This window comes from Barbus barbus (assembly GCF_936440315.1).
Source record: "Barbus barbus genome assembly, chromosome: 43".
Classification (NCBI taxonomy): Eukaryota; Metazoa; Chordata; class Actinopteri; order Cypriniformes; family Cyprinidae; genus Barbus; species Barbus barbus.
The window spans coordinates 14,070,626-14,091,937 of record NC_136721.1 but is presented as its reverse complement, the minus strand read 5'-3'; the positions used below and the strand labels follow the sequence as shown (position 1 = coordinate 14,091,937).

At 36.7% G+C, this 21,312-nt stretch overlaps 2 protein-coding genes across 4 annotated transcripts; one reads left to right on the top strand and one right to left on the bottom strand.

The window, feature by feature from the left end:
- The first annotated feature begins 1,241 nt into the window (after nt 1-1,241).
- Nucleotides 1,242-12,982, top strand: LOC306862562 (NAD kinase 2, mitochondrial-like). Of its 3 annotated transcripts, XM_079405446.1 has the most exons (13): nt 1,706-1,955; nt 2,330-2,570; nt 4,163-4,251; nt 4,341-4,429; nt 4,546-4,627; nt 4,703-4,786; nt 5,332-5,468; nt 9,550-9,637; nt 9,831-9,926; nt 10,018-10,073; nt 10,181-10,234; nt 10,463-10,586; nt 10,820-12,982. In XM_079405446.1, exons 2-13 carry the CDS (start codon nt 2,331-2,333, stop codon nt 10,953-10,955), a joined length of 1,275 nt encoding a protein of 424 aa, XP_079261572.1. In that variant the 5' UTR covers nt 1,706-1,955; nt 2,330; the 3' UTR covers nt 10,956-12,982. The 3 variants fall into 3 exon arrangements, with proteins under 3 accessions (XP_079261571.1, XP_079261570.1, XP_079261572.1); XM_079405445.1 differs by having other exon boundaries at nt 1,242-2,570; XM_079405444.1 differs by having other exon boundaries at nt 1,242-2,570; nt 9,783-9,926; nt 10,820-11,789.
- On the bottom strand, nt 11,279-20,441 carry LOC306862563 (S-phase kinase-associated protein 2-like). The gene is made up of 10 exons (XM_079405447.1): nt 19,815-20,441; nt 16,614-16,849; nt 15,472-15,586; nt 15,234-15,377; nt 14,995-15,129; nt 14,461-14,559; nt 12,694-12,821; nt 12,557-12,608; nt 12,356-12,463; nt 11,279-12,261 (listed from the first exon to the last, which is right to left on the bottom strand). The coding sequence occupies exons 1-10, from the start codon at nt 19,826-19,828 to the stop codon at nt 12,060-12,062; spliced, it is 1,233 nt and encodes a 410-aa protein (XP_079261573.1). The 5' UTR covers nt 19,829-20,441; the 3' UTR covers nt 11,279-12,059.
- Between the last annotated feature and the right edge of the window lie 871 nt (nt 20,442-21,312).

Sequence of the window (21,312 nt, the reverse complement as noted above, 5' to 3'; positions counted from 1 at the left end):
TTCAACAGAAAAAAAAAGCAATGTTTATATGTTAGGTTACATTTTATTTTGATGTCCCCTTTGTCTATTGACTCTATGCAACTTTGCAACTCTCATGTCAACTAGTATTAGTAGGTTTAGGTTAAAGTTAGGGTTGGTAGAATGTTGACGTACTCATAAAGTTGCTTAGATAGTCCGTTTGTCTGTTGGGGAACCATCAAAATAAAGTGTTAGCATATATTTAGCAGACAACATACTACTATACTCCAATGACTGCTAGTTGACATGTAGTTGCAGAGTTACTTAACAACAGCTTTCTAAAGGGTACCATCAAAATAATCAAACTGATATTAAAATAGAAATAGTTAAAAGCAATCTGATCTGATATCTGATCTTATGGCTTTTTGAGAGAAAAAAAATACTATTATTATTACTATACCTATAAGTGGTCATTGATAGCTTTAGGTAAAATAGCATAAGAAACGTGGCAAGATATGAGACTTATAATACATTATAACTATGAGAAATATGATCCATTGTAACTTAAGATGATGCAATCTGTTCACTGTGTGTTATAAATCATCATACTCTTAAAAGCTATAACCACTAATAAGTAAATATTATAATACTAATATAATACTAAACTAATCATTTAAAACTGTTCTTATATTCACAAGATGATATAACATAGTATAAGGTTGTTGTTGTTTTTTTAAATAATGTATTATGCATTCATTATAATGCCTTAAAAATACCCTTATAATGTATTATAAATACGGGCTTTATAGAAAGTGTTATCAAAATTACAATGCCATGTAATTACATTACCTATGGTCTTCGGTATCCATAACTTGGGAGAGCCATTCTGTTGTATGTAGAAATAAACAAAGATATTGTCAGTCAGGCACATTACAGAGTGTAAGCTGTGTGTGGTACTAAGAAAACGTTGTACAAAAGCCACCAAGAAAATGAACTTTTCACAGCTTGTAATACGTTTTACAAAACAAAACAAAAAAAAGTACATCACGCTCACCTCTTCCACTCATCCACCGTGCCACCGCTTAGTCATCTTCTTCGTTTATTTGACGGATCGCAAAAATATTTGCACACTACCGCCACCAGGAGTGTGAACCGATACTACAACCTACACATTAAGAAAACCAATCAAAATCTTCTGTTGGTTTGTACAGCCCACTTGCAGCTTAAGTCCCACCCACCTGCGGCTGGCACCGCTGGCTCCGACCTCCGTTTATTTATTTTTTTACTGTCTATGGTTTATACCCATCTCAGCTAATTCGTCAGCAATTGGTCACTTTTGTTTTTTCACTTGAACAAGAAAAGAACTGGGGGATACAATTTAAAGTTCAGCATAAATTATAACACTGCTAGAGTTTCAAGAATGTATGTTACATGCAGCATTGCAACAAAGCATTTTTTTAAATCGATACAACAACCATGGAAAAGACAACAATATCATGGGTTATTGGAATTTATTAAATGCACGGTGGTTATCTGATTCTAGAAGCGTTATAAACGTGTAAAAGGTTGAGATAGATATCCCACATTGGGCGCAAGTAAAGAATGGGCACACTAGCACACAACAACTCTATACAAAGCCACGCCCACCGAGTCAGCGCTACGTGCATTAAAGATGGCGGCATGCGTGAGTGTGGGATCTGATGTTTTTTTATTAGCCTCAAGTTTGTGATTTGAAGTTCTGTATTTAGGCAGACGCTAAACGTCAGGTTTCCGTATATCGCTTAGACTCGCGCCCTCCGTCGTTCAGATGTCTGAGGGCAGATAGACGGGGATGTGATCGGTCACCGCGCTCGGAGAGGTAACTTAGAGTTGGTGGCCAGTCTGACATGCTAAAACTGACAGCTGTAATCAGCTAGCTGTTCACGCACACTTAAGGGCATCGTGCACGAAACCTTCAGCAAATGTGACCTGTACTTCCAACACTACGCAGCCAGCAGGTGATAAACTGTTAGTGAGATCACAGCCTTAGCTGCTCTCTAGGCATAGGTTTAGAAGCAAGATTAAGTTAGGTGCTTTGCCATTATTAGCAGGTGCCCTGGTTCCATTAACTACATTAACACCTTACGACCCCATATCTAAACCAGTGTGTTTAGTAGAGTTTACATCGCTTTTATTTACTTTGCCAAACACCTGCAACATTTTTTGAAGCCAGGAAAGCCTTTTTAATGAGTTGTTTGTGGTAGTAGTTTTGACTGGTGTTCTGTCTGTCTGAACAGGACAGGATTCAAGCCCTTAATGACTGAAACTTTTCACAGTGTAATTAATTTTTTTGGTTTCTGGTCATTTTTCCAATATTATTTTGCGGTAGTAGAATGCTATCCCGAGCTTTTAGAAAATCCCTTTCCTATGGAAATCCACTAGTGGCGGGTTTCACTGGGAGCTACTGTAGTCGTCTGTGTTTTCATCAGACCGCGGTGTGTAAAGTTGCTTCGCAAGCTGAACGGGGCTTCAAACCGGCGAAGGTGGCTATTGTAACTAAAACCACACGATATGAATTCGAGCAGCAGAGATATCGCTATGCAGGACTGTCGGAGGAGGATTTCAAACAGCTGGTGAGCAGATACTCCTGAGTTAATCTCTGTGCATTGATCAGATAACGTTACGCCGGTTTATCTTGTTACAGTGCTTTTAAGGCGGGTGCTGTATTAAAATAGACGTAAAGTCTCTTATTGTGATGTTAACCACAGACTTTTGACTTTATTTATAGATTAAATTTTTTGTACTTGTTTATAAATTCGAACCCGATAAAAACCCAAATGAAGGTTGGCCTACAAATCGACGTCACAGTTCTATACATTCCGATTGATTTTTTGTTTGTATTAGTCTTAAAAGTGTAATAGCCTTAGATACAATATGCACTTTTTTATTGTTATAAATGTAAGGGGGGAAATAAGACAATTCTGATTAACGTTTTCTTTAAAACACTTGTACATCATTCAAAATCTGTCATTATAATATTTGCATACTCAAAGGTGACCCCACCCACTTTTCCAGCAGCTTTGGTTTAGGAATTATTTATCTTATTATTTTTTCCCCATGGGCATTTACAAAAATCTTAATTTAAGAGTTTTACGCCATGAAGCAACCAGCTATGAGGTGAATTACAACATTACAAACTTTGATTTGAAGCAAAAAAGTTTTACAATCCCATGAAGCATTGCTAATAGCAATCAAATGAAAAACGATGCAGATATTGAACTGTTGACTATTTGATGTTTACTGCTAAATATGTTCATAAATATTAAAGTGCTTTAAGTAAAAAAACTGACTGCTGAATTCAGAACCGCCCTCTAACATTCAGCTCTTGCTGTTTTTACAACATCTATTTATGGCATAAAGAGTAAAAGTTGTACACTTTTATGCATTTCTAAATTCAGCACATCATTTGTTATGCTCCATGGGAGTGGACAACCACAAAGGACTTATTTATTTTGGCACAATTTTGCTTGTTGAGATTCAGAATTGTGGAAATTTATTTGCATTTAAAATAACAAGTTGAAATAATGCAGGCTGATGGCTTCAACAAGAACCAATACCATCGGTTAACCTCATAGCTCACAGTAAATCTGTTGTTATAAGTTTAAAAGTTATCTTTAAAATTAATTCACATATAGAGAAAATGAATAGGAATTTTACTTTGTGAATCCTGACCATTGCATTCTATTCTCTATTGTGTGCAAATTTCCATGATTAGGAAGATTCCGTCTCTCTCTCTCTCTCTCTCTCTCTCTCTCTCTCTCTCTCTCTCTCTGTCTGTCTGTCCACCCACGCCTTCTCTTGCTTCACGCCTCCCTCTATGTATGTTCATAAAGAATATTTATATCTGTATGTATTTGGATGTCTATCATTTTATCTAATACTTTTGACTTCACTACTGTTTCACCATAAAGATTGACTCTAAACTTGACAGTGTTTTATAGAAAAACTCAGGTAATGTTTTACCTTCCTTTTCTACTGGTGCTATTGTCAGTTCAATTCAGCAGCAAGCAAAATAGGCTAAAGTATTTAAAGGTCACCAACAATGCCTGCAGAAAAACTGTACAGAGTCCAACTATCACCATATTATACACAATGTGACTGTTTGTTTTTTAAGAAGCAATACACTGTTTATGATATGTAATCTGTCTTCTACTTGTCATAACAGCTTGCCTTGAAAGGATCCAGTTACAGTGGGCTTCTGGAGAGACACAATATACACACCTTCAATGTCGGACAGATTGTGGACAGCCTACAGTAAGATGATGATTGAAAATGGAAATTCTTACAGTATTTGAAGTCATTTTCAAACAATTTTCAAAACCATGCTTCTTTCATCTTTGTAGGAAAGAAGGGATTGAGGTGCGCATTGTCAAAAGAGGAGAGTATGATGAGGACACAGTACGATGGGCCGATGCCATCATCTCTGCTGGAGGTAAAGCTCAGAATTTGATTTTTATGTTTGATTTTTTTTAACTGTACACCAGTTGACGCATGAGAAATTTCATGTGCTTCTTTTGTCAAATTCTAACAGTCTTGTTTATGTCATAGGTGATGGCACCATGCTACTAGTTGCCAGTAAAGTGTATGATAAGAACAAACCTGTATTGGGGGTCAATACAGACCCAGAAAGGTAATAAACTATCCTATAATGAGTTAACATTTCTTGTTTGTTTTATAAATGTATAATGTAGCTGTGTTTTTGTAGGTCAGAGGGTCACCTGTGTTTACCTGTGCACTATACACATGCCTTTTCTGAGGCCTTACAGAAACTCAGGAAGGGTGAGTTCAGGTGGGTACTTCTTGTTTGCTGTTGCTTACGGTCAGCAGTAATCCAATTTTGCTATGTAATCCAATTTGTAGTCAGTTGTTTTCTTCCACCCCTCTTGGAGAAGCACTTAGCAAAAGTACTTTGTCCTCTTGTAAAGAAGTTCTAGATCAAGTGAGCAATTCTTAATAAAAATAAGTTTGATATAGACTGTGTACCTCACTGGAAACCTAATGTTACTAGCTTATAACTGTTTCTTATGGGACAAGGATTGGTTTTCCTTTTGGGGGCGGTGCTTGGCAGCTCAGAAAGCCAAATCCTCCATTAAGCCATATTCAAGGCTAGGGACATTTTGTGTGTGTGTCAAGAAAGAAATTTGTCCACTAAAATTATAGTTGAATATAATTGAATTAAATCTATTAATTCTGATGATTAGTGCATGACATACAAATAAAATCCATCCCAACCAACTATATAAAATTATTAAATGTTTGTGTTAATGTTCTATGATGTACCCCTCTATGTCTTTCCTTTCTCTTTTTAAAAAAAAAAGTAACTATCTTCGCTAGGTGGCAGTGGCGTCAGCGCATCCGGATGTACTTGGAGGGCACCGGGATCAACCCTACTCCAGTGGACCTGCATGAGCTGCAGCTGAGCCTCGAGCAACACAGCAAGGCGCACCGCATCTGCACAGACACCCAGAGCAGTACGAATCATGTTGTACTCATTGCAATCTCAATATGACGCCACTCTCTGCTGCTCTTTTGAATCTTGCAAATAATGTCGAAAAATTTCTAGATTGTTTCCCAGCAAAAAAAGGAGAAAAAAAAATCATTTCATTACTGTATTACAATACTGAGAATAGTTTTAATGGAGAATTTTTTTTAATATAAACATGCTTAATTGCATAAAATATAATAGAAATCTCAAATAATATAAAATATTATAATTAAATATAAAAAATATATATAATTAAATATGCTGTGCTTATTTTCATTACTGTATTAGTGTTGGTGGACATGGGCTTATATTTTGTGTAAATCTAAATTAACAGACTGAAAAAAATGGCTTAATTTTTTCAACTATATATATATATATATATATATATATATATATATATATATATACAGTGGGTACGGAAAGTATTCAGACCCCCTTAAAGTTTTTCACTCTTTGTTATATTGCAGCCATTTGCTAAAATCATTTAAGTAAATTTTTTTTCCTCATTAATGTACACACAGCACCCCATATTGACAGAAAAACACAGAATTGTTGAAATTTTTGCAGATTTATTAAAAAAGAAAAACTGGAATATCACATGGTCCTAAGTATTCAGACCCTTTGCTGTGACACTCATATATTTAACTCAGCTGCTGTCCATTTTTTCGGATCATCCTTGAGATGGTTCTACACCTTCATTTGAGTCCAGCTGTGTTTGATTATACTGACTGGACTTGATTAGGAAAGCCACACACCTGTCTATATAAGACCTTACAGCTCACAGTGCATGTCAGAGCAAATGAGAATCATGAGGTCAAAGGAACTGCCTGAAGAGCTCAGAGACAGAATTGTGGCAAGGCACAGATCTGGCCAAGGTTACAAAAAAAATTCTGCTGCTCTTAAGGTTCCTAAGAGCACAGTGGCATCCATAATCCTTAAATGGAAGACGTTTGGGACGACCAGAACCCTTCTTAGAGCTGGCCGTCTGGCCAAACTGAGCTATCGGCGGAGAAGAGCCTTGGTGAGAGAGGTAAAGAAGAACCCAAAGATCACTGTGGCTGAGCTCCAGAGATGCAGTCAGGAGATGGGAAAAAGTTGTAGAAAGTCAACCATCACTGCAGCCCTCCACCAGTCGGGGCTTTAGGGCAGAGTGGCCCGACGGAATCCTCTCCTCAGTGCAAGACACAAAAAAACACCTGAAGGACCACAAGATGGTGAGAAATAAGATTCTCTGGTCTGATGAGACCAAGATAGAACTTTTTGGCCTCAATTCTAAGCGGTATGTGTGGAGAAAACCAGGCATTGCTCATCACCTGTCCAATACAGTCCCAACAGTGAAGCATGGTGGTGGCAGCATCATGCTGTGGGGGTGTTTTTCAGCTGCAGGGACAGGACGACTGGTTGCAATCGAGGGAAAGATGAATGCGGCCAAGTACAGGGATATCCTGGACGAAAACCTTCTCCAGAGTGCTCAGGACCTCAGACTGGGCCGAAGGTTTACCTTCCAACAAGACAATGACCCTAAGCACACAGCTAAAATAACGAAGGAGTGGCTTCACAACAACTCCGTGACTGTTCTTGAATGGCCCAGCCAGAGCCCTGACTTAAACCCAATTGAGCATCTCTGGAGAGATCTAAAAATGGCTGTCCACCAACGTTTACCATCAAACCTGACAGAACTGGAGAGGATCCCCAAATCCAGGTGTGAAAAACTTGTTGCATCTTTCCCAAAAAGACTCCTGGCTGTATTAGATCAAAAGGGTGCTTCTACTAAATACTGAGCAAAGGGTCTGAATACTTAGGACTAGGGATGTAACGGTGTGAAAATTTCTCATCACGATTGTAGTGACCAAAATTATCACGGTTATCAGTATTATCACAGTATTGTTAAAATGTGCTGGAGATGTTCAAAAAGTACCGATACATAAATCACTTCAAGTTTTATACTTAAAAATCAACAAACAGCAAATAAAATGACTTTGTTTGCATAATCACTAAAACAATAACATTACCAATGAGGTCTGGATTTTAAATGACAACTTGACTGACACCAGTTTAATAGCATGTTCAAATAAATAATGTAAATGTTCAAATAAAGCTTTGAAAAAGTTTCATATAAAGGTAAACCTCCCATTTCAGCCTTTAAAGAAAAGAGTTAAGTCAAAATGATAATTGATTAATAAGGGGAAGGGGAGGGGAGAAGTGGTGTGTGGCCAAGTATGGTGACCCATACACAGAATTAGTGCTCTGTATTTAACCCATCCAAGTGTACACTCAGTAGTGAACACACACCAGGAGCAGAGGGCAGCCAATGCTGTGGCGCCCGGGGAGCAGTTGGGGGTTCGGTGCCTTGCTCAAGGGTCTCACCTCAGTCGTGGTATTGAGGGTGGAGAGAGTGTTGGTTATTCACTCCCCCCACCTACAATCCCTGCCGGACCTGAGACTCGAACCCACAACCTTCAGGTTACAAGTCCAACTCTCTATCCACTTATCTGCTCCATAAATAATTCTATCTAGCTTATCTGAATTGTTTAAATGTAGAATCCACATAAGCTTGTTTTTCATCAACCGGTCAAAATTTACAGCAGGTCATGCAAATTTAGTCCGTTTTTTGGCCAGACAGAAACTGCACACAGGCTGAATGTAAATAAGTGTCTGTAAATCCACTCTCTGACAGCAGGTGGGGCTTTATATGGAAAAGCTGAATTACAGCTGATTCCCGTGAACTCCGCGAACAAAGCAGTATTGTGTTTAAGAACACTTCCTTTAGGTATTACATGGAGCTGAGATGAAAACAAAATGCCATCGAATCGTTTCTGAAGACAGTCAGATCCTTCAGAGGTACATTCATATAATTAATTCACTGATATATTCATTTGTATTACTCCCTAAGCACTCTTTTAAAACCTCCCAGTTTTTCCGCCCTATTTTCACTCAGAATGAAACTCTGCTGCCGTGCGCTCGTGACACTGTTACACTCTGCTTTATGCTGGACAGTATTTATTTATCGTGAGATGTTCAGATCGCGGTAATCGAATACGGTTTTAATGATAATTAAAATATGAAACGATAAAATATGAAATAATAATACTAACCGTGGGGAATTTATCATGATTTATCGTCAAACCTGTAATCGTTACATCCCTACTTTGGACCATGTGATATTTAATTTTTTCTTTTTTAATAAATCTCCAAAAATGTCAACAATTCTGTGTTTTTCTGTCAATATGGGGTGCTGTGTGTACATTAATGAGGAAAAAAAAAGAACTTAAATGATTTTAGCAAATGGGTGCAATATAACAAAGAGTGAAAAATTTAAGGGGGTCTGAATACATTTTCATTTTTATTTCCATTTCATTTTTGGTTTTGATTCAATGTTTTAATTTAACTTTGTTTGAGTTTTTTCACTTCAAGTTTTATTTTTTTTTATTATAAATCTACTGGCATTTTCATGTTTAATGCACCTTCATTGTTTCATAATAGTATGTATCAAAAGGTTTACAAATGTTATTTAAAAAATAACTTATTTTACATTCTGGAGTCATTTTCCTAGTTAGGTGTTTTTATTTGTTAACAAGCATGTTTTCACTTATGTTTAGTTTTATGTTAAAGCGATAGTTCACCCCAGAAATGAAAATTGTCATCATTTACTGACCCTCATGTCATTCCAACCCAGTATAGGTTTATTTCTTATGTTGAACACAAAAGAAGATATTTTAAAGAATTTTGAAAAACCAAACAGTTGTTGCTCCCTATTGACTTCAATAGTAGTGAAAGAAATAGTATGGAAGTCAATGGGGACCATCAATTCTTTGATTACCAGCATTCTTCAAAATATCTTCTTTTATGTTCAGCATAAGAAAGAAACTTGTACAGGTTTGGAACGACATGAGGGTGAGGAATGACAATTTAAATTTGAGGTGAACTGTTCCTTTAAGAGCAGTAACACTGCACCCAGCTTTGAATACTTTGTAATAACATTTTGCTCTGAACATGTTTGTGTATTCTTTGTGTTCTGCAGATTAGTTCTACAGAAAGATAACAACGCTATCATATTTTTGTGACAGGCACGACACGCAACGGTCCTGAAAGGCCTCACCTACTGCCTGTCCGAGGGCTCAATGAGGTCTTCATTGGGGAGTCCCTGTCCTCCAGGTATATGTCCCTGCCCACCATTCTGTGATGTTGTGGAACCAGTCGCACCCCACGAACATGTCCTCAACCACTTGTCCTCCTTCACTCCATGCATCCCCCCCCCCCCCCCCCCCCAATCTCCCTTGTGGATTTCTGTTTGCCACAGGTTGAAGTATAAATCCTTCAAACCCCGTCTTACCCTCTCGCTTCATAGGGCTTCATACTACGAAATTTCCATCGACGACGGGCCGTGGGAGAAGCAGAAGAGCTCAGGGCTTAGCATTTGCACTGGAACAGGATCTAAAGCCTGGTGAGTCAGAGCACTGTTTTACTCAAATGATCTTACAACACCTCTTAAAAATGTCAAGAAATTACCAAATAATTTTTGTTCCTTCGTCCAGGTCCTACAATATTAATAAGCTCGTCGAGCAGGCAGTGGAGGATGTCCTTAGAATAGGTTAGAAAAACAAAAGTTAAATATTCTGCATTACTTATGTTCTATGACAGAGCAGTTTATAATCGTCAGCTGCTACAAGCATGATCTTCATCTTTTCTGTATCTTAGGTAAATTAAAAACCGGTTTGGATGTTCCTCTAAACCGGGAGTTCATTGAGAGTGGTGAGTTCAAAATAAAAAATAAAAAAATCTTTTTTTGTGCAAGTATAAATGTCATTTGTATTTTAAAATGTTAATTTATACAATTAATATTCTGCTATTTAAATTTTATGTGCAGTGACTGAAATATATTTTTTGTATTATGACTTTTCATTGCTTTAATTATCCTTAAATATATGAAATTATATTTTATTCTGCACATTAAATAATTGGTCCCTATTTTGTGTTCAGTTACTGAAACATACAATGAGTCGTTGATCTTCAGCCCAGAGGAGGACAAACTTTTCTTCAGTATAAGAGAGCCGATAGTCAACAGAGTATTTTCCAGTAGCCGACAAAGAGGTTTTGCCAAAAAGTGAGTTTTAATTTCCATCTTCTCACAACTGTCTTGATATATTAATCGTGGTTTATAAAAAAAACATTTTAAATTGTACAGGTATGAACATTTTTAATCATAAATGCTGTTAGTTCCTAATATCAAATGCAGAAAACTATTTCTCCATGATTTTGGCCAAACAAGGCTGCAAGCTGAAAATTGATAAATGCTGTGAAAACCTGCAGTGCTCATGCTTTTGTTGTTTCCGGTAGGGTTTGTGTCCGCTCAAGGTGTTGGGATGCCTGCATGGTGGTGGATGGTGGGACATCTTTCGAGTTTAATGATGGTGCCATTGCTACAATCAGCTTAAATGAGGAGGACCTGTTGCGAACTGTCATTCTCGATTAAATCCTTTGATACGTCAAATTCTTTATTTATTGAGGACTGAATAATATTTTTTAAAGCCAGAGCCTGATGGACAGCGGGTTCTTTAAGCACGGAATTTACATTTATAGTCAGTTTTGTAAATGTAGAGATCAAACATTTCTGAAACTGCAACCTGAAAAAATACTTGATATTTTAGAAGAACACAATAGGGCAAAAGTTTGGATGTGGAGTCAAACTCTACTCCATCAGGTCAAAGCATTATGCAAGCACTGGTTTAAAACATGCCATAAATTTGTAAACCCATTTTCTGGCTCCTTGGTGCTTTAAAATGTCTGCGTTCTTTTGTAACATTTACATTTATTTGGAGAGTAGCATTTTGTGACAAACACCACAATGTAAAGAATATAATACAGAAATTGAAAAATTCACATGGCTTTAAATAAAACGCAATACATTTATTAACAATTCAGACAAACGTAAACAATTCATTAAAATACATGTCTAGCGACAACCGAAGTTGTACAAAATTCCAGTTTTCCAATATTAAAACTGGTCAGAAAAATGGAAGAGATTCACATTTATTTGCACTAAAAGCACCAGGTTTAATACTTCTGTATAGCAAAATAATTTGGGAACAGTATAAAAGAACCAAAAAACCATTGTCTTATTACTAAACTTTGATAATCCTATAATAAAACTGGAAATGTACTTGATCATGGCAGGATAACATCTTGCGAGACAAACAGAACCTACCATCATTATTCTAGATTTCACCTGAAGTAACAAACATTCAGTTAAACTCACCATTTTCAAAATTATTAGCTATTGGTACGAAATAAAGTTAAAATATACCACTAACCAGTCTGTCCACTCTTCATCTCTTATTTTGTGACCTTTGCGGCAACGTAACAAGAATGCCACTCAATTCAAGATTGTCAGGACCTCCAACACAATGGTCATCTTCACAAAATTTAAACTGTTACAAGATAAAATGAGGACTTACCAGTGATGTTTAAGACATTTTTAAAATCACAAATTGGGCACAACTGAGAGAGAGAGATATGGACTCTTATAAAAGCTATTTTACAATTTGGTTTACCCTGTGATCATCCTGAATTAAAAACTTTAATGTTTGTACACAAGCCGGCAGTGCATTCCCCAAAGTGTGCGATCCTTTCTAGATGCCGTTGTGGGACGTGCCACAGTGGAGAAAGGCTGTGTGTTGATCTGTATGTGCGGTAGACCTTTACAAAGAATGGGCAGGTAGCTGTCCTGTATGAGCCCGAAGACCTCCAGGGTCTGCAAATTTAGAAACTTTTCAAAGTCACTGTAGAGAAAAAATAGAAAGAATATTTAGGCTTTGTAAGCAGACACTAAATACAGACCAAAAGTGTTCATGTTTGTCTTTAACGATCTCTTACATGAGTGAAGCTGGGTGGATCTGATAACAGCGGCTCAGTGCCAGATGTCTCAAGGAGGAAAGTTGCTGCAGGACTGGGAAACTGTCTGTCGTCACAAGCACGCTATCACTGTAATGATAAAAACACGTAATTGAATGTGAACCTCCTGCTGTTTGCCATTAGGCATCTGATCTACAATCATCTTTTCAGTTAGGAACTTACCTCAAATCTAGATTTGTGAGGTTTGGACATCTATTTACTATAGCTTTAACATCTGAAACACACAAAATAATAAATTGTTGGTGCATGAAATGGTTACAAATGCATTTACATAAATCTGAATTCCTTGCCTTCCTTACCTTCCATGGTGAGGTTTTGTCTGTAACCACTGATGTTTAGATGAGTGATGCTGGAGGGAATGTCGTTAGCAATAGCTTGAACATGGAGACTATTGAAGTCACACCATGACACATTCATTTCTTCAATTCTGAGGAAAGAAAGAAAATTATGGGCTTTAAAGGATGTCATATTATGATTAATATTTGTATCTTTGGAGGAGCACTTGATGTGCTATAAAAAGATACAGTCTCACTTTATATTAGGTGTCTTTACAACATACTCCCCTTAAATAAAATTCATTTTCAGTACAATGTACTTGTCAAGAGTAATTTGTACAGTTACACTGGGGAACTGGGCATTGAAATGCTTGTGACGAGGCACAGGCTTACAGCTATTTTAACAGGACTATACACAAATATAGAAAATATGACCATATACAATTAGACATGTTGTATTCTATAACTTTTGCTGCTATTGAGCTGGGATGTATTTACAGAAGTGACTTGCATGTAACTGCATTCAGATATTTTAAAATACAAGTAGTGTATAAACGTACACAGTAAGTGCACTATCAAATAATGAACAGGATGTGACTACACAGTACTTAAAAGCACTTAAAAGGGACCTTTTATGCATTTATAAGGTGTTTGAACACAGTTGTGTGAAAACAACCAGCCTATATTGTTAAAAATCCACCCACTCATTTTTTAATAAAACCAATAAATTATAAACGGTCTCTCCAAACGAGCGGTTTCAGATTCTCCCTCTGTGCACGTCACTGAGGGGAAAAAGTCCCGCTTATTTGTGATGCTTTCTACCCTATTAGCATAAACACAGCCCTGAGCGAGAAGATGCTATCCGCCATTACTGGAGATATATACAATGTCAGTGCCAAAGAGGCTTTACAAGTGTTGTGTTTTGGGATGCACTAATGAACATAGGAGTCACCATAATCTCCCCCATCTGAGCAGAGGACACTGTGGTTAAATTTCATTTTCGAAGGAAATATCCCGGAAAAAAAAAAAAAAAAATCGATAACGTCCCCTAAATGTTTATGACTCAATACCAACGCTTCGTGCACGAACGTCAGCTCCAGACAATGTAAGTATCACGCGTTTGTTTTCCAATTGTCTTTCTGAAAGACCTTCTTGGCACTCTGTAAGGTTAATTGCTAAAGCTATCATTGTCTCTGCCTGTTTTCACTGATGCTGCCTTCAAGTGCTGCCAGAATGATCGTGAATAGGAATGTGGTAGTTAAAAGTTGCATATGAAAGCAATGTGAGACGATCGCTTGAAGTTGTTGAGCTCATACTCAGAAGTGGGACTTATAAAGTTTGTGATAGCATGAGACCAGATATGTTGCTATTTTTATCCCGCTGTGCTCCCTGTCTGTGTAATTCATAAACACAAATTTATTATGCACAGTATAATCAGATGACTGACTTTGAAAGAGTATTTTTCTGTAAAGATAACAGGTTTTTATTAATAGTGAAATGTTTATTTGCAAAGGCTAGCACTGCTAATGTGGGGACTTAATTCTGCTTGAACATTTTAAAATGTAATTTATTCTTATGATGGCAAAGCTGAACTTTCAGCAACCATTACACTAGTCTTCAGTGTCACATGATCCTTCAGAAATCATTCTAATATGCTGATTTGGTGTTCAAGAAACATGGCTTATTATCAAATGGTGAAAACACTCATGCTGCTTATTTCCGTGGAAACAGTGAAAATTTTTTATCAGGACCACAATTATTATTTTTTTGGGAATACAAATTTAATCTTACCGAGTGCAAGACTTTAGCATCTCAGCCAGAGATTCAGGAGAGAAGCCAGAACAGCCACACAAATTCAGTCTGACAATTTCAGTATTTTCAGCCAGAGAACTGCAAGAGAGCAAAATACAGGTTTCTTCATATTTCCATATTTAAGTTTGCAAAAAAGATATAGGCCTACAATTAAATTTGCAGCTTTACATTCTGAAGGAGTCTGATTGTTACCAGTGGCGAATAACAATAAAAATAAATTATTTCTATATAAAATGTGTAATTTCTACATAAAATACATAACTAGAAATATATATGACAGCTTGGAAGACAATCTGGTAAGATCTACTTGTTAGATTGACAGAGCACAGGAAAACTGGCAACAGCAGGAATAGTTTTCTTCATGTCTTTGAACACAAAAAACTAAATGCTGTTTGATTGGTTGTTAATAAAACCCCTTTTGGTCAATGTGTACCGCTAAAAAAAAATAAAAATAAAAAATCTAGTTATGTTATAGTGTGTAAAATGAAATCTCTTTTTTTGACTATCGCTTACTGAATAATGCTATCAGAAAGCACCAATCCTTCGAGACTGAGATTCTGTAGATGTTTGCAGCGAGACAGGATGTCTTCGAGAACGGACATCTCCACTGTGCAGTTTGATAAATCCAGATGCTGGACACGAAGTTTCCTGTAATTCAAAATGCACTACATTTACAAACATAAGACAGCAACAACAGCAGCACTTACACAATATGACTTTACTGTGGCACTATGATAACACAAATTACTCACTGTGCACTTTTAAAACTGGGCTGACCGATGCAAGTGTGTGGACAGCGCAACCTCAAGGCTCCAGCTGAGAGAACCTGCCCAAGCTCTGCATCTAACTGAGCCTTTCCCACCAGGTCCACACCGTGCCACAGAGACTCATCAAACCTGCAAATGCAGAGGTTTGCCTTTTATTATTTCCATCACAGGTGATTGGTGGTCTTCCAAACTCCAACTTTCTAATGGAGTAAGAAGAGCTTACGCTAAACGATGCCAGCGCTTGCCGACCCGTGACGTCCGAAGGAGATCTTGCAGTGAGAGACAGGACAGGATTCCCAGCAACAGCTCATCAGGCAGACTGTCCCAACACAAGCCAGCTGAGGGAGGAACAAGTTAACAAATTAGGCTCGATTCTGCCCATACAAGTCCATGTACATCTCATATGCAATTACAATAATAAAATTCAAATAAATTTTGTGTAAGTGGACCCCAAAATGGAAGTTTACAGGGTATTGCTAAGTTGTTTGTTTATGCAACTATGTGCCATTTACCTTTACAGCTCTTACACACACACACACAAAAAAAGTTTCCAATCAGATATACAGTACTACATTAAACCTGTATGAAATAATCAGAAAGCTCCATTATTTTAATTAAAATATTCGTAGAAACTTAAGACAAAAAAGAAAAGAAAAGAAAATGTGTTTTAAAAATGTGTGTATTTTGTTACGCATACTACTATTTGATACATCAGGTTTTATGGCTCACACAGTATAATATAGTTAAAATATGGATCTCAGACTTGAATTTTATTCAGAGGCCCAAAATAAATAAACTAAATTATGTAATTTGCTGCTAAAAAAAAAGTAAGTCCTTTATGAGATTTTTTCAACAGGCTATTTACCTAAATATAGCATGACAACATTTTTATCTTTCAATAATATATGTCTTAGTAAAATTATATTTAAACACTTGGTTTATGACAAAAGCTCTGTAGTTTTTATTGTGGGGGCAAAACATATAACGCAAAACAATACAATGAAAATTAAGATGTAGAAATAAACGGTCCACAAAAGCCTGATGCATCATATTGTCTTTTTAAAATGATATTTCTGAACAATTATGTACCGATAAGTAAACCAAAGTTGCTTCAGGCTAGAAAACGTTGATATCTTTTTGAAATAATAATAATAATAATAATATTTAAGTTCACGTAATAATTTCCAAATTTCACAGCAAAAAGACAAAACCTGAAGGTATACAGTTTTACAATTACAAAACTATGATGTAATAAAGGGCAGAAGGCAGATTACATAAGTTTTTCAGCAAATTAATGATCATGATAGGAATGCATGTATCAACTCTAATATAGGCTTTATATGGTTCAATTTCTCAGTCACAAACCTGATGATTCTCTTCTTTTCCTGGGACGTCTGGCAAGAACAAATAAGTTTTCCTCATTTTCTTTCCCTTTTGCAGAAGTCAGGATCTTTTTGTGTGGGGGTGACCACTGCTGGATGAGCTCGTTTGGAGTGTTTTCTGTGTCTAGACCCCCACTGCAGGAGGCCCGCCTTTTCCATTTACTCTTCTGAGGCCTGCACAGGGATCCCTCCAAATTCTCACTCAGTTCTTTAAACGGTCTACATAAAACAAGGAAACATTTAGACAACAGCAACACCACCATTTTGTGTTGTTATAAGGATATATTGAGATAAAGATAACAGCAGAAACCAATAACCGCGATCTCGCAAACCTAAGGATAAACAGTCTTTATTACGCAAGTTCAACCTTCAATTTTAAAAAGAAATAACTTCTCGCAGCACAATATGCAATGCCTAACAATACATCGACACAATTATAACTGTTTTTGATTGCTTGTATACTGTAAACTGCATGCTCACGTCACAAGTTCTGTGATGCCTGCCATTTGTCACGAGTTACGTCCATACCAAAAATAGCCTCTACAGGGCTCGCAAAATTTCTAAATCCTTGGTTACCCTTCGGGCAGGTACTCTTCAGATTTTGGTAGCCCGAAAATAATTTAACTAGCCCAAATAAAATAAAGACCATAAATGTCAATCAAAAACATTTAATACACAAATATCAACGAATATCAAGGAAAGAGTTTTATTTTACTATTTACAAGGTATCTGCAGAATTCTTAAAAATCTATTTAAGGCAATTTGAAAAATTATTTATTATACCATTTAACGGATTTAAAACTGTCTAAGGCCTTAAAAAAACAATTTAGTTGCATCAAATTTAAGGACCCGTGGGAGCAATGTTCCCTCTAATTTTTTTTCTTGCTGAGCAAAACTTTTCTCTATCATTTCGGGCACCTGAGCAAAAGCATTCTTTATACCAGACCTGTACAGCACGCACACAAAAAAGTGTGTAACTTTTAACTTTAATGTGCTATTTATATTTGATTTGACCCTTGATGTAACTAAATGATGTACATTTTGCTCCGCCCACTGCTCCAGGTGTGCGTGTGTGTGTGTGTGCACGTTGGATGGGTTAAATGCAGAGCACGAATTCCGAGTATGGGTCACCATACTTGGCCGTATGTCACTTTCACTAATTTCACTAATTTTATGTTACCTGAGAAAACATTTTTACTGTACAATACACTGCAGTTCAAAAGTTTGGATCAATAAAGTTTTTTAAAGAAGTTTATTATGCTCATCAAAGCTGTATCTATTTGATAAAAAATACTGAATATTATTTCACAAAATAATATTGTGAAATATTATTGCAATTTAAAATAAATGTTTTCTATTTGAATATACTTTAAAATTTAATTCCTGTGAAGTAAAGCAGTATTTTCAGAGTCACATGATCCTTTAGAAATCATTCTAATATGCTGATTTTTAATCAATGCTGGAAACAATTGTACTGTTTTTTTTATTTTTTATACTGTATTTTTGGGGACCTGTGATATTAAAAAAAAAAAGTGTTTAGTCAAAATAGAGATTGTGTGTTACAATATAAACTATTCAAAAGTTTGGGGTCAGAATTTTTTTTATTTCTTTTTTAAAGATACTTAAAAAAAAAGTTTAAAGAAAGTTAAATAAACTTTATTCAGCAAGGATGTGTTAAATGGATAAAATTGATAGTAAAGACTTCTATTATTAGAAAATATTTCTATTTTGAATAAATGCTGTTCTTTTAAACTTTTTATTAATCAAAGAATCAAAGAAAAAAGTAACAGGTTCCAAAAAAATATTAAGCAGCACAACAGTTTCAACCCTGATCATAAATCAGCATTTTAGAATGATTTCTGAAGGATCATGGGACACTGAAGACTGGAGTAATGATGCTGAAAATTCAGCTTTGATCACAGGAATAAATGCCATTTTAAAGTATAGGTATTAAAATAGGAAACCAATATTAGAAATTGCAATAATATTTTACTATATCACAGTTTTTTCTGTATTTTTGAAATGAATACAGCCTTGATGAGCAAGAGACTCAAAGTCAAAGACTCAAAAACAAGGTCAATTATTTATCAGGTTTATAATATAGCCCTAACATAATATATTATCAAAACAAACTATTTAAACTGATAGAATAGAATAGAATACAAACTGAAGCAAAACTTAAGCTGAGATCTGTAAGTTAAATATATAAAAAACGTGAACATATGAATTCTTCTATAGCTGTCTAAACATCGCTATGAAGTACAGTTTGTACAATACTCTTGTGTGTGACTGTACATGTTTCAGAGTTTTGTTACCCATCCTCCGCTATGTCCAGCACTTAATCAAGCCACTCTTCTTTAAGACATGAGGACGTTTGTCTCTCGTGTTGAGCGCACCGCAACCACTGAAGTATTCAGTTTCTACAGCGACTCATTTGGTGCATATCGTTCTCTTTCTATGAAACCTGTTCTAACTCTGTCGTGACATCAGCTCTATAGCGGTTTGCCCGAGCATTGCTATTCTTTTCCTTTTACTGGCGGCATTCAATCAAATAGCTTCCCAACTCATTTTAGTGTGCGCGAGGCACATTATTTCTTCTGCGCGGCCGCGCGCGCGCTCAGCTTAGAGGGAACATTGCGTGGGAGCCCTGTATTTAAGATAGCCCGTCGGGCAGGGCAGTGATACATTTTGGTAGCCCGACTGGAAAACACAATAGCCCCGGGACGTCGGGCTAGCGATTTTGCGAGCCCTGCTCTATAATAACTTGTATTCTCGAAAATAAAAACGATATAATAACTCATGAAACCATTCAATATGTAGATGTGCTTATATAAAGTTAAATAAACGATTAGAGAAAAAATCGTCCTCGCGCTTCACAACACGATGGCGCGCGCCAACAGCCACATTCGACTAAATGCATTTTTAAAAATGCGTTCTGCTGATCTCTGCACAATCGATCTAAAGTCATGTTTTAACCAAAAAAGTTTATTATTGTGTACAGCGTTTTTAATAACACACCAACAAGTTATAAAACTTACTAAACACACCAAAGTGGAGGGAGAATCCAAAGGTAGTAACGATAACTTACACAGAAACACACTCACGTAACTAAATTTCAGGAAAATATGTGTAATGTAAAATGCAAATAATACTTGAGGTTTGGAAAATAAAAATGTCATATTACCTTTCGTTTGACATCCTGACTTTGCTATAGTATTAGAAGTATTCACTTCTGCAAGGCTTCCCCTGTCCTGCATGCAGGCTGGCGGCGCATTTAAACCTGCTTTTGGACCGCTGACCTGCCGCAATGCCATTGGCTACAATGTAGGTCCCCGGAAGTGACGCATTTCAGACAGAGCGTGATGGAGGGGTATCGACTTGCCGCCCTCTACTGTGGAGGACTAAACACCATGCGACTCTTTACACATCCAAACATGGAGACATTCATGACAAGACAGGCAATAATTAAGTTACTTTCATCACAAACGTAAAATTCAAAACAGATTATAAATTTAAGAAAATGTAAACCATACAATACATGCAAGCTTAAACATTTATAAAGCTATTTGTAGAAAATTAGCATTTTCAAGAAATGCATTTCCTCTGGCATTTTATTTATTTATTTTTGTGGCCTAGAAACCTGCAAAGCCACAGTTTTTCATGTGACATCTGCAAAGGCTTTGTTCTACTGCACCAGACCTTCCTGCAGATAAAGCCAAAACGCCGTGAACATGTACATGAGCTACAGTGAGGCTGTTTTCCATATTTGGAGTCCATGCATCTGTACCAACTGCAGAACCAGTAATGTGACCTAAAATAAGAATTTGAAAGAAATTACAGTTCATAGACAGAGACAATTCTCCATCTGTTAGCTAAAAAAAATATTCAAAAAATAACCAACTTTGTATGTATCATAGAGACACTACAAAATGATTATATGAATATAATAATTTTCTTAAGAGCGTGACTGAGATTTTGATAATCTAATCTCAGGTGGTGATATACTTTGATAACCTTGATTGCATTCTTTTAACATCTTAGAATTATGATAATACCAAGAATGTTCTATTATTGGTCTTTGAGTGTTTGATATGCATGGAAGCGCATTCCCTCTCCTTCACCTGGGGTGTATTCCAGAAAGCAGGTTATGTGACATACCCGGGTTACTTTTAGGGTATGTAAGTAACCATAACTTGCTCTCTGAAGATAACCTGCTCCGGAGGAGGTTATGTTCCAGGGTTAGTTTGTTTCAGAGAGGTCACACAGCATGGCGTGCCGTTTTGATGACGATCCTGTGGATGTAGAAGCACAGATGATACAAGGTTTTTTGCACCGCGAGAGGGTGATAAGGCCACGTATCGATGTGTTTTCATATCCGAATGAATATTTGCACGAGTGTTACCGTTTTTCAAAAGATTCGCTCATTTATTTAAAGAATCTTTTGAAACCTTACATATCAAATGTGACGAACCGCGGGTCAGCGCTTACCACAGAACACATTCTGTGCATTGCTCTTCGTTTTTTTGCAAGTAGGGATAACTGCAGGCTTGAGCAATAGGCGTGGCGAAAGGTTAGGGCGTGCCAAAAGTTAGGGGCGTGGAGAAAGGTCTTAATGATTGGTCGACAAGCTTTGTCTGTCAGGGTGTGGGGGTAGGGTTAGATTTTGTTGTACTGATTCACCT

Bases quoted from the DNA above. Each gene is read 5' to 3' on its own strand.
- LOC306862562 (XM_079405444.1), top strand. From the start codon at position 2,331: ATGCTATCCCGAGCTTTTAGAAAATCCCTTTCCTATGGAAATCCACTA. The intron at 9,638-9,782 runs GTATATGTCCCT...TGTTTGCCACAG, and splicing joins GGGGAGTCCCTGTCCTCCAG to GTTGAAGTATAAATCCTTCA. The intron at 9,927-10,017 runs GTGAGTCAGAGC...TCCTTCGTCCAG, and splicing joins GGAACAGGATCTAAAGCCTG to GTCCTACAATATTAATAAGC.
- LOC306862563 (XM_079405447.1), bottom strand. The intron at 15,378-15,471 runs GTAAGCTCTTCT...CTGCATTTGCAG, and splicing joins AAGCGCTGGCATCGTTTAGC to GTTTGATGAGTCTCTGTGGC. The intron at 12,822-14,460 runs GTAAGATTAAAT...TTCTTTCCTCAG, and splicing joins ATGCTAAAGTCTTGCACTCG to AATTGAAGAAATGAATGTGT.